The 17,211-nt window shown below is 36.2% G+C and overlaps 1 protein-coding gene across 3 annotated transcripts in view; it reads left to right on the plus strand.

Moving 5' to 3' along the window:
• The window catches only part of LOC149531238 (short-chain dehydrogenase TIC 32, chloroplastic-like), a 75,072-nt gene that overhangs the window by 24,463 nt on the left and 33,398 nt on the right, over nt 1-17,211 (plus strand). For all 3 annotated transcript variants that reach the window (XR_016358407.1, XM_089808451.1, XM_089808450.1), the window contains exons 4-7: nt 4,604-4,757; nt 4,933-5,011; nt 5,094-5,175; nt 5,416-5,462. Coding sequence is in view for 2 of the 3 variants with exons in the window: in XM_089808451.1 (XP_089664577.1) it covers nt 4,604-4,757; nt 4,933-5,011; nt 5,094-5,175; nt 5,416-5,462 (362 nt within the window). In the remaining variant the exon portion in view is untranslated. The remainder of the gene's footprint in view (nt 1-4,603; nt 4,758-4,932; nt 5,012-5,093; nt 5,176-5,415; nt 5,463-17,211) is intronic.

The raw sequence follows: 17,211 nt of genomic DNA on the forward strand, positions 1-17,211 counted from the left end.
CCCAAACAATAGGACAGAGACATTACAATTTTGCTCCAATAGCCTCACTTTATCTAGCGTGATCATCATATGATTAATGAATTGTAGATCCAAAACCACTTTGGAGCTATTGTCATAAGATAGAGTCCTACACAATATTTTGGTAGCATGCCTAGTGTACCATTCTTCTTTTCCTACAAGAGCATTCTTGGAGACAAAGGAAAAGATGAAGGCAAATAGCTCTTATTGTACATATAGAAATACAAATAGGAGGCTGATCACAAAAAACAAATAAAGATAATACAGAAGATATAATAATCATAAAATACTTATCTCATTGTTCAGGAGCAAATGCTTATCAACATCCTTTCTGATATAAGGTGCTCCAATGAAGGTTATGTCACCTTGGAAATGCAAGATTAGTCTGAAGTCACTTTCATTCTTCCATAGTGGACAAAACCAATAAATGACATAATATCTAGTGATGTGACTATGGGAACTTGTGGCTTTGAATCAAGAGGGCGACCTAGAGATGTCTCTACTCTTAGTATTTTAGCCTTTATTTCTCTATTTAGTTTCATCCAATTTTAATGTTGTTTTGTGCATCTCATTTTTTAGAATATGGTTCTCAGTATCAAAAAACCAAGCTCCCTTATGAGCTCTTATGTGGTCATTGAAGATGGCTCATAGAAGGTATAGCCTCTGAACTTCAAAATTATTATTATTTCTTAGAAAGAGAGAGAAGATGGGTGTGAAAGTCTATCCTTCACAAGTCGAAATGAAGATCAATATATTCTCTTCATCCAACACTCCAAGTCAAATACGTTATGGACTGTGCTATATCCCAAAGACGAGTACCAATTGTCATTGGCGAATCTCTCTAATGCGAGCATTAGTAATTGGCCTTTAGACATTAATTCCGCTACCAATATATTGCAAAATATATTTCTTATTGTATTTTACTATTTTGTAATGAACTCATTGTTTGACATAAGAGTATATTTTATGCTTCACCGTCTAAATCTTGTTGTGAATTTCGCAAACCAACAAGAAACTGCTTCTCATGACTGCTGTAATCTATGAAAAGTGCATGATGACTATTGTTGTGTTTCTCCATGTATGACATGCCTGTATATATATCGATCTATGTATTTGTGATGATATTGCATAGATAATTGGCATTCTATAGTATATTCGCCAATCATGGGATCACACTTCTGATATTCTTGAATCACTACCATTGTTGTGGCTTGGACTAGTTTTGCAGTGGTGTTGCTTGTTAAAAGGATTATCAATCCTGTTAGTCCTTGGTCATCAATTCGCCTCAACTCCCAAAAACTTTATATCCTCAGTAGCTTTGAGATAACATCCTAAAGACTTTGCAAATCAATGATCCATTATAGTGAATGATTAAGACTATCATGCAAGGTCGTGCATTGCACCAATGAGATCTATCTCACATGGAACTTTGGAGTTTGATTACCACATCCTTTAGAAATTCATTCTAGAACCAAGCATATTAATTATTCAAGGTTGCAAATACACAGTGCCACTTAATTCTTTGGCACCTCTCATTCGGAAATAATCAAAGCATCATCTTTTAAGTCAATATCATTATTGACATCCTTTATAGTTGTAAGGCAAATTACTTATGGAAAAGCTCAAAGTATCATACGATAGAGTTTATATTCTTTGAGGACAACAATAACAAGTAGCAAAATGATTGTTCACATGATCCTGTGATAACTAGTAGCTCTATTCAATGGTGGTTTGGTATAGTAACTCAAACCAATGGATCAATCACACTAATGCCACAATACTTCTATCTATTAACGCTTGTGCCTAGCTTATGGAGATGCTACATCCAATATATATTTAATGTAAAGTTCTTATATATTTATCCAAGTTAAATTTATCAGCAGTTACTCTGCACTAGACCTCGTGCATAGTACACATGGGAAACATTGTTCGATATTTTCTTGGAGGCAATGATTTACTTCTTTTGTAATGGTGTGCTTCATCCACTAGATAGACTTTCTCCCCTAACATTATAATTCCTTCTCAATGATCATCATTGTAAAAACAATAAATCTAATTTGATATAGAGATCATTGTAAACTATCGGCGTAGACATTTGACCGGTATCCTTATCATGATGCAAAATAAACACTTACTTCTTCTTTCTTAATTTGCATCTGCGAAATAAACACAAGACTATCTCTAAGAATGGACCACTGCTAGTGCTTCAGCATATATGTCTCTTATATTCCTCTTCTATATCTGCATATATATCTCTTCTGTATCTGCATTAATCCTTGTTACAACTCATACATCTAAATCACAAAACAAATTCAATCTTAATAACTGTCCTATTCGTTCCATACTGCTAACTTCATCAATGACATGGCTGACTGATAATACCGACGAGTCAACTATTTTCTTTGTGTTGGCTAATAACTTTGTTCAGATCACTGAAGTCTTTAATTAAGAACCAATCCTGTTGAATATTCAGTCTTCTCAATACTGAGATGCCAACTTCTCACTATTGTGTCTTTTCCTTAACACAATAATAATCCAATGAATATATCTTTCAATTAATTAATGAATTGGCTAATATGCTAATGAATTCAGCCTTGATATATATTGCATTACTAGAAAAGCATTTGCTAATTATCGTGACTTAATTGAATTTTAAACCGTATGTGTATTACTATTCAGCACTGCATTTATCACTGCAAACTTTTCTCTTGTATATAATATACCATCACCGAACATAAGGATTATGGAATATCAGCATGTAGTATTTAAACTCGCTGCTTGTCCATGTCAAATCCTTTCTTTAATAGAACTGATACTATGTATTTCTCATCATAGCACCATCAATTCAGGAAAACCAAATCATTCAGATTCCCGGAAGTTTGAAGCTGTTCTGACGCCTTTTAGAGTTCGATTAGATTTAGGTTTAGGAAATTTAATTTTTAATTTTTATCTCCTAGATGCATAATGTTATGCTTTCCTATTGAGATGATATGATATATCTCTGCTGTAACTTGTAATAACACTCATTGATTTCATGCATTTCAAGTTAATCTTTCCTTGAATATGCATAGGATATAAAAAGACATCTCTCCCGTAGAGACATGTCTCTTGTTAGTATCTTAAATCACATTAGTTACTGCTTTAACCTATATCACAGATGATATTTGCTCAATTTATTATCATGATTATAATATATGATTATAATTTATACATAGATAATACACACACACACACACACACACACTCACACACACATAAAATTTTATCATCAATAATAATAATGCTCCATGATAATAATAGTGAAGGATAGATATCAAATGTTTAAGGCCTACAGGCCATTCAAACATATGATTTCATCAATTGGAATCATCCGATTGAAGCTACAACCATTAACACCCAAAGGGTGTGGAAGATGTATATTTTTGTTGTTTAATTTTGGCTGCATTATCACAGGAATACTGGCTCATTTTCTGGGCTCATTTGTCATATTGTTGCTCTCTCTTAGACCTAATAAACACATAACTGAGCAATATCTTTTTTGTTATATCATAACGGTGAGCAGTCTTGGCATCTGCATTTTTCTGCTTTTTATAGTGTATTCCAATTTCCATTGCAACCTTTTCTTGTTTTTCAATGCCCTGTTTATCACCGACTAATAATATAAGCATTCCAATCCTTTTTCTGGCCATTTGTGCATTTAAAAAAAGAAGAAGAACACTCTACAGATTGACAAGGTTCTAGCAATCAGTACACCACTCAATCAAAGGGCACTTGAGGTTCCTCAGTAATTAGCAGAGCTCACTGTTAAAGTTCACTTGAGGTCATCTGTGTGTTTTTGCGAAAGGCAATGATAGGCTTGGAGGAAACAGAAAATTTCAATTTTGCTTGCATGGATGTTTGGTGTATTCTATTTTTTTATAGTTGTTCTTTTATGCACATGGAGTCAAAATGTAGTATCCAATAAGTTTCAACAAATTCCTTTTTTTTCCAATTTTGGTAGGTAGTGGTGGAAGGAAAGTGAAAAAGTAAGTTGCAGAGCCATCCTAGATGTGAATTTCCATCCTTCTAAATTACAAATTATGATCTTAGGTTAGTTTTGTTCTTTACCATTCTCTTTAAGTGAAAAACTTGAGAACAACACACACCTTTTCATTGTTTTCCTAATAGGGCATATCTTGGTTAGTTTTTGAGTGAAATTTTGGTTACATCTTTTTATTTTGTTGATTAACTCTGTCCTAGAATAGTTAATATTGTATGAATAAAATTGGACATACTAAGGAAATCTTGGTGAGTTATTGGGCTAAGAAACAAGTCCATACCATCTCACCTTGCTTTGTGGTGAGTCCTATGGTTGATTTCCTTACAAGGTATTCTTGGTGATCATTTGCATGAAATTCTACTTGCATCTATTTTTTCTGTTGAGAAAAACTTTTCTAGAATGGCTTACATTGTATGATTGTAATAGGAATAATTAAGGAAATCTTGGCTTATTATTAATTTCACACAATTCTGCCTTTGCTTTGCAATGACTCCTATGGATGTAGCAAGAAATCTACCTTTTTAATACATGAGTGATTTTTTGCAGGCCACTTCTTACTGACAAATCTTCTGCTGGGAAAGCTTAAGGCCACAGCTAAAGAGACTGGAATTCAGGGGAGAATTATAAATGTTTCCTCTACTGCTCACAGAAGAGCACCTAAAGAGGGTATTAAATTTGATAAGATTAACGACAAATCGAGGTTAGCATAATTTTGATAAGTGCATGTGTTATGTCTGTGGAATTGTTTACTAATTAGTATTTAGTAAGCTGTATAAGTTTGGCGATCTTTGTTTACAACATTTTTCACACAGTGGAATAGATTTACCATGTTGATAATTTCCTTAAAACTTTTCTTTTTATGTTTTTCACAACAGTTATTCACCTTTTCAAGCTTATGGGCAGTCAAAGCTTGCAAACATCTTACATGCAAATGAACTTGCAAGACGTCTTGAAGTAATTTCAACTTTTCCTAACTACATTTAGATCCAGTTACTTTTGGATGATGTAGAAACTCAATGTTTTCTTTATAAATCAGGATGAAGAAGCCAATGTAACAGTCAATTCTTTGCATCCAGGAGTGATACCAACTAATATCGTCCGTCATATGAAAATGCTAGGTGAGAAAATGATATAATTATTGTCTGACAATCTTTCTCTTGTTTTTTTCTTGAGGTTCCCAAAACAGGCTATTTCTTATTAATTTTGAATTTTCCACTGTCACTAATCATGTGTTAGTGTTCTCATAAACACACACACATGCCAATAAATTACCTCTTCATTATATAATCTTATGTCCATTTAACAGTCCTAAAATATGATAACCACAATTCTAAAATTCTTTTCATGCTAATTTGCAGCTTTTCCTGCAACTTTGGTGAAGTTTTTGCTGAAAAGCATACCACAAGTAAGTTTTCTATTCCCACATCAAATGTCAGAATTTTATTTCATTTTCACTTCTTAATGCATGATCTGTGTTCTGCTTTTAGAGTGATAGATCTATCCCTAGGAAACCATGTAGCTGAACAATAAATGGCTGTATGAGACAATGCAAGGTATCTTCAAAACTCTTATGAGTCTCTGAAGGTCAGTTTGCAGAAAGCAGCCTGGTTTGCATGAGTAACGAGATAGAAAATTGCAAATTATAAATGATCATAGTGGTAATACATAAAGAATTCTAGTTCTAAGCCAGTGAACTTGTACAAACTACCACAATGCTTTACCTCTCAGATTTGAGTGCAGATAAATAAATTCCTTAGTTAAACATCATTAATAAATGAACAAATAATACTTAAAACTTTTTAATGTCAAACATTAAGTCCTATGGCATTAGAAGCAGTGTGATGGGTAACAAGAAAATATTAATCACAGCAAACTTTCAGATTAAGAATTATATTAGAATATTTTTTAAGTATCTCGCTATATTTAGCTAGTTCTAGTTAATGGTCATTTAGGATTTCATTTTAGTTCTCTCTTTCAATTATTTTTATAGACATATTTATTAAGACAACCTTGCTTTTTTGTTCATGCTATTATTAGTGTCTGTAAACTCTATTTAAGAGTTCATTGTTAATGCAATATAATCCATTTATTCTGTTCGTTCATTTGTTAACAAATTCATCATATCAAAGCAGGTCGATGGGGTTTCAGTAATAAAAGAAATTTAGCCTCTTTTGATCTGGAAATTTTTCCAGAAAGTTAGGTTTTCAATTTATTTTTTGAAAAAAAAAAATGTGTTGAAGGTATTTTTTTCCAAATTTTGAAGAGAGGTCAATATTTCTCAGGCAATTTTTTGGAGAAGTTCGAAATTGATTTTAATTTGCAGTTTGATCTAAACCCATCTAGGGTTTACTACAGATTTGAGGGTGTCAGTGTACAGGTCAAAATTCTTTGCTAAAAATCAGGCCTGCATTAAAAAAATTATAGTCATTGTTACCCTACCTAGCATTGGCTTTTCCTTTCTCCTTTGTGTTCTGCAGCTTGATCAAGTCTTCTTTTTTCTTTGGCAGTTTTCTCTTCTAGTCCTGTGTCCACCTAGATTTTGTCTTCTTTTGCTGTCCGCATTCCTTCAGCGACGTTATTTTTTAGGAAAAATGAATTCTTTTCTTGGCCCATGTTGGCCTTCCAGCTCATTAGTTAAGAGGACAAAAACTTTTGCAACACCCAAAATTTTTCCACTCGTGCCTAGTTCATTTCCAATCGATGAAATTTATTTTCGTAGATCCACCTTGGTAAGGTGTGCAAGGCTGGATTGTTTTGGCAGGTAGCAGCAAAAAATATTTCATCTTCGTCCTTTGTCTATTAGTGGCGTTCTCAATTATTTGCAATTGTTTTCTATTCTATTTGGCAGCATAGTTCAAAATATCATTATCAACAACTTATCGCCGAGGGCAAAAAAAAAGATATTGGGAAATATCGGACATATGTTGAAAAATTCTTGGGAAAATATTCCAAACTTAAAAAATCTATTTTTCCAAATGAAAATATGTTTTTCCAATCCCAATAGAAACTTCTCCTCTTTGCCCTTTCTCTCCTCTCCAATTTTGTTTCTCCAATCAAAAAAATGTCTTTTTGAGCCATCCCTTCCTATAACAGGCCTATGGGCAATAAGTTTTCTATTCATCACGATAAAATAGATAAATTTTGCTGATATTTTACCAAATCCTTTGCGATATTTAGAACTTCTTTGTAATAATTTATCCAAGATAAGTTCATGTTACCTCTCAGAAGCCTTCAAATATTGCGATAAGTAGACTTATTGCAGATATATCTGAGATATTTTGAACTACGTTTGGTTCCTTCTGTACATTTAGTATGTGGTATCTTGACTATGTTTTCAAGCCTAGCTCACTACGCCAAACATTGTCGTTAGTTCTTTGGTGGCACCCAACACCTGCACGACCTTGAGGATTCTATTTGCAATTTCTTTTGCTGCTGTCAAGTTAAAGTCACTAGCAGGTCCAATACTTGTAACCTTTTTTAGGCAAATAGTGGCATATTTTTTGGACTTGGAATTTTCAGCTAGCCCACTTCTATAATTCATGTATTTGAGCTATGTGATGAAGGTTTTTTGTGTCAGATTCATACGTGTGTTTTTTATTAATTTTTTCCCCTATAAAAAAAATTCGATGTTTTAATAAATTTTTCTCAAACATTATCTAATGAGTTTTCATAATTACTTCCTCTTAAAAAAATTCAAGTGAGTTTTCATAATTTCTTTCCTAAAAAAATTTAGTTGGGTTTTATAGTTTTTCCTCAAGATCAGAGATATGTATTCTCTAATTTGTACAATTTGATCTACATCTTTGCTTCGATTTGGTTATGGTCAATTTTCTCCTAAAAAATCGTTTATGATTTTTGTAATACGCAAAGTTCATGTGGTGTGTTATTTCAGGATTTTTACCATTTTTCTTCAAAAAAAATGATGCTTTGTAATCTTCAAATCATGATATTGTGTAGTCCATTCTAGAGCATCTTGCTCATTTGCAAATTTTGGAGGGTTTGCTGATTTTTCCTCAACTGTGCTAGTTGTTCTTAGGTTATATCTTTGTTTCCAGGGAAGGACAATTCAGTTATCCAACCTTAGGTTGGGAGTTTTTGTGATCATTTATGGTCTCTCGTTCTGCAGATTCTACGAGGGTTAGTGGAAGAGTCTATGGTAGGCTCTACTCTCTTGTTACAAATCATTTCAGACAAGGGGACCATTTTCTCCATTTTTTTCTTGCTCAACTTGGTCATTGACATTCTATAGATCCAAGGAGAGTCTCATAAACATCAAAATGTTATGAGTTGTCTGCAACTACAAGACATGTATTGTCTTCTACAGGGTAGTTGATAGAATAACCCTTAAGGGAAGATTAGAATATTTTTAATATTTCTAGTGTTTGGCTATATTTAGCTAGTTCTAGTTAATGGTCATTTATGCTTTCTTTTTAGTTTTCTCTTGTTCTATTTATAGATGTCTTTATTAAGACAACCTTTTTTTTTTGTTCACGCTATTATTGGCATTTGTAAGCTCTATTTAAGAGTTCATTTTTAATGCAATATAAATCTGCTTATTTTGTTCATTCATTTTTTAACAATTTCAAATTAATCAACAAACTTTATCATTTTGATAATGCAGCCTGGGAAAATTCCATCTCATTTTTGCTATGCAGACACGTTACACTAGATGAACAAAATTGTCTTTTTTATATGTACCAATAAAGCTTGTTGCCTCACTTTTGTGTGATTGACGCACTTTATTGTGATTGACATCATGGATTTCCTTGAGCTCCTACTAGGTAACTCTTGCTAACATGAAACATATTTTGTTTGTAATTGAATATCACATTATGTACAAATTTTGTAAAGTTGATAGACAGATTGATTCAATGCTTCCTTAGAAACACCCCTATCATAGATATGTAGAAGTTAAAATCATCTATACTATCTAGTACCAAAAATATTGGCCTTTTAATATTTATCATCACTAAACTGGGAACATAGAACAATAACTCTTTTCAAGCTGAAGCAATCAAGGAAATTTTGGATGCTTAGCATGATGTTTTCACAGAGCACAATGACATTTTACTTGAAGATTAATCAAAACGTTACTTAGCTAATCATAGACTTCTAATTCCCCAATAGCCTCAATGCATGGAACAAGTGTAATAAAAACTAAAACAGTTAAGGAACAGTCAAATAATGGTATGTATGTGAAAATTTGGATTTTAAAACATATCTGTAGTTAAGCTTTTCCAATCCCAAAAATCAAAGATGAATGACAACTCTACATGGATAACTAAGTAGTATACTCAATTACTACACAAAGTAGGTATTCTGTTTGTAGAATGGTTATCAAACAGAACAATCAAGCATGAATTCAAATATATTAGTATCAACAAAGCATTTATCAGCAACATCAAGTATACCAATGGTGGCGAGGGAAACCAATAATTCTTTATTGATTACCAAAAACAAGTACATCATTCAAGTTCCAATGTTCTTAGATTGTGGTCGGTTGGTTAGGAAGACCACCAACACATCTCCTTGTTTACCATACAGGGTAAAGGAATACTTATTGCATGTAGTACAATAAAATATAACACAGAACAGATACTTTATTCATATATGCAATATGCACTCCAATTCTTACAATATGATTATGATGATTACAATGATGTTCCAAAGTCCCTTGCGGACGGTGTACATATACTTTCCTGAAGGGATGACTCAACCGTCACGCGCCTTTTCAAATACAATTGTACTCGTCGGCTACAATATAGAATTTACTGACAATATCATCCCCCCCAAAAAGTAAAGTCGTTTCCGGACGACAAAATAAAGACAACCCTTACAACAAAACTCAAATTACAAAAACATTTAATTACATCCATGTTTAGATACAAAGAAGAGGGATGTGTCCCTAGTGTAGTGGCCATTTGTTCCCTAAGCTCGTTCAACTCTGCTTGTAGCTTGTACACTTGCTCCTTCCATACTTTCAATTTTGCTTTTGCCTCCGTCTGAAGCTCCAAAGCTGACTGCATCATCCTAGCAATCTCTCCCAACTCTCTCTCTTTCTCATTTGCCACCCGCTCCTTCCTTGTTGCCAATTGTTCCTTCTCTACTACCACCTTCTGTAGCTGACTCTGTCAGGCTAACAAGGCTGCCCTCTCGGATTCCTAGGCTGCCCTCTCCATGGCTAGCCTGGTAGCTGACTCCTCCTGAGTCCTCCCTACTGCTACCTGATCTTCTTGGCTCCTCTGAAGGGTGTAATATTAATCCTTGTGTATCTTAACTATCTCCTGAGTCAAAACCTCTACTTGGCTCTCCATACCTGGATCTCTCGTAGTGGCTCAATCTTGGCGCACCTTTGCAGTCTCCACATTCGGCCATCCCCGTTCCTCGAAACAAACTGTAAAGGTAGCTGGGCATCCTAATTTCATGAAAGATACCACTCTCTCCAGCTCCTTTACTACTGAGTCCAAAGCCTGTATCTCTGCAGAGGCCACTACTTGGCGAGCCCGAGTCGCTAGATCCACTATATCAGTGAAGAATGCCTCATCATTGTTTCTAGTGCTATTGGAGGCTTTTGTTCCACACCCATAGCCCTCTCTACTGCTTCCGCCATCTGCTCTACAGGGCTATGTGGTAGTCCATTCGGTGTCAGTTCCTCCACTTGTGCCTGTAAAGGGTCTTCCTCTGGAACTACTTCTCGCGTAGGTGTATGCAGGTATGTCACTCGAGGCGCTGGGGTATGGAGAAACCTTGTACTCAGGTACGTGCTCAACTTCTGGGTTTGCTTTCTGTCTGACTCCTCAGGCAATGCTAACAATGTCGTATCCACTGTAACCACTGCATCTAAACCCACTATGTCCAAATGAACACTCAGCATCATCAAACCCTCGCCTATTGGTATCTCCATTACTTTTTCTTGAGTGTAATCTCTGCATCAGGTGCAAGTACTTCAGCCCTAGCCTCTAACAAAACTTCGCAAGCAGGCTCCATCGTTACCTTTGAAACGGTTGTCTCTGTTGGTGGCAGATGTGCCTTTGCTAACTCCTCTGGAATAGCTAGTGTCTCCGCAGTAGGCTAAATCGCAACTGAAGTTGGAGTCATCACTATTGGCTGCCTAAACCGGCCAAACTCTAGAATGCCATGTATACCTATGGGAGCTAAGTGTGTCGTCGCTGAGAGTGTAGGCCATGAGAATCTCAATGGTGTAGTTGTAATTACTTCTACGTCCTAGTCCTTTTCCTCCTCCCTATCGGTCCCACTGTCCTCAGAAGAAGTCTCCTCATGACCACTGTTAGTATTTTTGCCATTCGGTCTCAGTTGTTTTTGCTCGACCATGGTCTTGGTGCCAAGTGTATCAAGATGCCTCCATTGCATGATCAGGGGTTAGCTTGGTGCGAGTGGTCCTGGTTTGCCACCAGTGCATCGTGGGGGATCATCCGTGTTGTTGCCTCCAAGAATAGCCCGATGGCATAATGCGGCATGTAGAATGTCTTGTGTTGTAATGTCATAAATTCATACACCCGTTCTGCCAACAATGCGACCTAGTTGTACACTCTTCCATGTAGAATCCTGTTCATCATTGCCACCTATGGAAATGAAATGTCTGAGGTGCAGGTAGAGCCTATGAGGTGACCTTTTACGACCTCCATAAGACAATGCCAGTGACTTTCCTACACGTTAGATTTCTTCAATCTTCTACCCCTTGATGTGTCTGTGAGAGCTTCTTGCTCCATCTATATGAGATCCCCACCTATTAGCTGTATCAATTGTGTCTTTACTTCCCGACTCAACTTTTTTGGTTTGCTATCTATTTTCCTTCCTCCTTGTGTATGACCAGGTATCCTAAATACCCATGTGAAGTTCATCGGTCTAAATGATATTACCAAATTACAACCAAGGTAGGAAAACGTATTGGTTCGAGAGAACCTATCGTACATTGCTATCATGAGGTGTAAAAACCCTTCATAATCTCTGATACAAAACACAGGCATTTGTATCACCCATTCAACCTGTGCCTTCCAAATGCTGGCCTTCACTGGATGGTTATCAGGTGTCTCTTGCCACCACTTCCTGCATTCTACTCCATTCAATCCTTCAAATGCAACATTCTGCACTGTGGGATTATCCATTGCAGCCAACTGTGTTGATTGCCTCCCCTTTTTTTGGCTTGGTCTTGTACTTGTTCCTATTGCTACACGGACTCCACATGGAAAAGTTTTTACATTTGTGTTCATGGCTGCAATTGTCGTTGAATCTTCGTCCAATTTCTTTTTCCAAGCTCTTTTACCAGCTGAATGCATAATTGTCACGTTTTTGTCGTTTTGCTTTGAAGAGAACAAAAAAAAACCGTTAGGTCAGTTACCTCCGTACACACTTATTTTGAAGTTTCCTTTTACTTTTGATGGTGTCCATATAGATCCGTGTGGTCCTCAATCCAGTGCTTCATGTATGGCATCTTCTTTCCAATGCTTTATCTGCTGTACGGGTGTATATTTTCTCCTTCTGAGATTGTACGGCTAGATGGCTTCTACTCTGTTTCACTTATGAAATTGAAGCATTTAGACCCAATACAATGTCCATACGCTGTACGGTGGCATGTATAGCTTCCCTCTGTAATCCTTCTAGCCGTACAGTGTAGGGTATTACTCCTTGGCATCCACTCAATGTGTTTTTGCATGTCGTATGGTAATACCTTTGTATTTTGCTCTCCTGCTAGCTCATGATCCTTTCCTCTAGATTTCTAGTGCCCTGCCTGTATGGAATATCTCCTTGTCTTCGTTCCCTGTTTGTGATGAAATACCTATACACTGTAATGACCATACAGTTTGCCTCTCTTTTTTTGATTCCTCGTTCACAATATTTCCTCCTGTACCTTCCGTACTTTATAGTTGTTATTTCACCATGTGTATTGGTCTTCCCTTGATCCATATGATATGCACATTCTCCTGTGCGAACTCTTGTTTTGATTTAATGCCATACAGTTTCTACTCTACTTGGTCGTATGGTGGATCATCTATGATCTCCTATTGGCTCCGTACAAGGTCGTACGGTCCACTATATTCCCTTTTGCACTTCTCAAGTCCGTGTATTTGGACGGCCAATATGCTCGTGTTCCCCTTGTCTGTACGACCGTACGACCTGCTTCTCTTGTGTTTTGGTAAAGTTCCGTATGGTATTGGTTTGTTGCAATGCCTTCCTGATACCGTGTAGTTGTCCTTCTCCTTTCACCCTTGCCATATGGTGGTCATTTGTAGTTGCCTCTTGTCAAGTGCTTTCTTAATGCCATATGGTTGTACAACTATACGGCTTCCCAAGTTGCACATTTGCCTTCCGTCTGCTTATCTGGCTATGTCACTTTGCACCTAATTATAATTCCTCTTATTTGTCTATAGCCGTACTATGAAAATTTGCTTAACTTTATACATTATTTACATTATCTTACATATATACATTACTAATTATTATTCTTTTATTCCGTCTCTAGTTCATTCGCTTAGGCACATTATTTCTTTCATGATAGATTTTCAACTTCGACCCGTTCACTGCATTAGCTACTTCCTTCCCGTCAAGCGTCCATAATTTGATTGCTCTGTTATTGCCTACTTCATGGATTTTATATGGTCCTACCCATTTCACTTTGAATTTTCCTGGTTTGATCTCGTTACGCCTATTATACTTTAAAACTAACTGGCCTGGTTGAAATTTATTCAATTTTAAATGCTTGTCATGCCATACCTTACTGTTTTGTGTAGCTTCCGTAGCCCTTTGTGCCTGCAATCATCGCTCATCCAATTTGTTTAAATTGTACAACCTCTCTCTCAGACTTTCCATATCTCCTAGTTTGTTCTCAATTGCGATTCATAAACTTGGTACCATGAATTCCATCGGTACCATGGCCTCCTGCCCATACATCAATTGAAATGAAGTGTGTCCTGTAGTTACTTTATATGAAGTGCGGTATGCCCATAATGTTGACGGTAGCTTTTATTCCCAATCTTCTCCCTCAATTGCACAAGATTTGTAAATCACCCTGGCCAAGATCTTGTTCGCAGCTTCTTCTTGTCCGTTGGCTCTTGGGTAGTACGGGATCGATAGTGAATGATAAATTTTGAACTCGGTAGTGAACAGTCGGATGATGTGATTGAAAAAGTGTCCTCAGTCGCTTGTCAACCGAAGCAAAATCCTGTACCTAGTGATGATTTGCTCATAAATAAATTTAGTTGTACTCATCGTAGAGTTACTGCTAAAGTTCCTACATCCCTTTATGTTACTATACGAGTAGTTCCACCATTGCTTGCTGCTCTAGTTGTTGATTCAGTTTATTCAACACCACCAATAGCAGTATAGGCAACAAGGGAAGTAGCACTTGTTAGAATTGCTTTAGAATAATTGGGGTGGGGGGGGGGGGGGGGGTGAATCAGTTATTCAAGGTCCAGATGACCTTTTCAAAATTTTCACCAAATGTGGTGAATCCATTCAATCAAGCTTTAACTTATCTAATTAGCAAGTTACTGTAAATCAGCATGCAAGTATAACACACAAGAAATCAACACATGACATAGTGATTTACATGGAAACCCAATTTGGGAAAAACCACCAGTAACATGCTACTCAATTCTCACCCTTCTAAAGTGATGCCCTATGAAAGGCTTGCCCTGTTAAAGGCTTACAACACACACTGTTAAATGTGACCTCGTTAGAGGATTTAACCACCCTGTTAGAAGTGGGCCTGGTTAAAGGACTTTAGAACACTTACTTGGAATGTCACCCTCACTACAACATACAACTTATCTTGTAGATCTCAGATCACTTCTCTGCACATTCCTTGCTTGGCCTTCTATCTTTGCAACTCTTAATTGTTTGCCTTATCTTTCAAGCTTTGTCTCCTTGAGTCTCCATACTCAATGTACCAGTGCAATCATCTCTTTTTGACCACTTGTAGAAGCAGAGCCTCTGTGCTCTTCCTTCTCCTAGATGTCTCCTTCTTGACACCCTTTCAATCTCTTCGCAGATTTGACACTTTTGAAGCAACAGTATCAGAAGCTCTTTTCTTCTTGGTCTATGACTTCTTAAATAGAAGTCTTAGAGTCTTTTTTCTCGCTCGATTCTTCTTTTCTTCAATTTCAATTCACATGGATTAGGTAGGATTCATTGTATCTAACTCATATTCTGTTTCCTTTAGAAACTTCTTGAATAATTCATTAGAATTCGCCCAAAAATGATTTATATAGGATTTTGTGCCAACAACTCATCATCCTTGTCCTCCAACTTGTTCACAAAATTCAATGTAACCACTAAGTTGGCTTGGATTTGGCGAATCTTCGTTATTTCAAATAATGCAATAGCTCGGCACTATTGAAATACTGGTGCTCGGCACATATTGTGTTACTCGGCATCAACTATGTTTTTCCTGATGCTCGACACCTGAAGATTACTCGACATCAATGAATTTTTTTTCTGATGCTCAGCACCTGATCTTTTACTTGGCACTTGAAGATCACTTGGCACACACTGAAAATTTTTGCCACTCGGCTTCTACTAAGAATTTGCTCGGCTTCAACTGATTAGCTCAGCTTCAACTGATGATCAAGATTAAAGCTTCAATATATCTAAGTGTGACCATCCTCTGTATCTTTGAGTATGTTATCAATACACCACTTAACCATTGTCTTAGCTGATCCTTGCACTTCATTACAACATCATAACTCAATCTTTCCTTTAGGTGCTCTTGTTACATCTTGTTGATCAAATCCTCTTCATCAATCAACTAAGTGATAGTGCTTGAACCTTATAAGCAAATATCATTTCTACAAATAGAAAGTTTGACATCAATGGCAAAACAATGACTAAAAACATTCTTTTACAACAATCTCCCTCTTTGGCATTGATGGCAAACCAAGCTGATCAACCATCAAACTGAACTATTCAACCACAAACTAACTAGGTTAGAACAGTAAGTCAAAAGCCAAAAGTAAATTGTAACATGACATCTCCTTCTACTATTCTGATTGCTTCATTTCAGCTTCTCCCTTTTTGCTGCTGTAGCCTTAGTCTTTGTCTTTCTCCCTCTGTATTGTTCATCTTCTACTGTTCTGATCAACCTCTAAAATCTCCATTTGTCTTTATTTTTTCAGTTGTCTATATTCAACCTTTGTCTGAATCTTTTATTTTCAACAATTGTTGATCAGTTGTTCACTTCTCCCTCTACTTCTTTGATCCTTTATCTTTAACAGTTGTTGATTAGTTGTTCACTTCTCCCTCTTTGCAAACAATGCCAAAGACGTATTAGCATCTTTAATATGCAGATGTAGCTCTTACAGATTTAGTCAATTCCTCCCTCTATTACCTTGCTTGTGACTGATTTAAAGTTATTAGCACTTCTATTACTTTAGGCATGGATCCCAAAGTAAACATCTTCTGCATCAATATGTAAAATCTTCACATTCAACTTATTTGATGCGGGGCATTCTTGCTTTTTCTTTAAATAGCCTTAGCTAGGGGTATCACCCCTAACTTACCTCTAAGATACTCAAAAACCTCTTTAGGTAGTGCTTTTGTGAAGATATCAAAAATCTATTCCTTTGAGCTAACATATTCCATCTTCACTTGTTTATCTTCCACTAGCTCTCTTACATAGTAATACTTAATTGCAATATGCTTGGTTTTAGCATGCATTACTGGATTCTTTGATATATTGATAGCACTTGTATTATCACAATAAAGTGTCATAGGCTCAATTACCTCTTCCTTCATACCTTGCAGCAAATGTTTGATCCACACAATATTAGTGCAGTTTATAGCAGCTATCACATATTCAGCTTCAGCAGTAGATTGTGAGGTGCAGCTTTTTTTTTTGCTTGTCCATGCAATCAACCTCTTTCTTAAGAAAAGTGCTCCTCTACTGGTGTTTTTTCTATCATCAATGTTACCTCCCCAATCTGCATCAGTGTAAGCTCTCAGTTCAAATTTCTCATTCCTTTTGTAGTACAAACCAAAGTCATCAGTTCCTTTCAGGTATCTCAATATTCTCTTTACTGCCATTAAGTGGTTTTCTCTTGGATTGGCAGAAAATCTAGCCACTATTCCAACAGCTAATGCAATGTCTGGTCTACTTGTACAACATATTGTAGCTTTCCAATCATTGACTTATACAATGT

The sequence above is a fragment of the Cupressus sempervirens genome, chromosome 11, assembly GCF_028749045.1.
Source record: "Cupressus sempervirens isolate cs-2001-9-10 chromosome 11, ASM2874904v1, whole genome shotgun sequence".
Classification (NCBI taxonomy): Eukaryota; Viridiplantae; Streptophyta; class Pinopsida; order Cupressales; family Cupressaceae; genus Cupressus; species Cupressus sempervirens.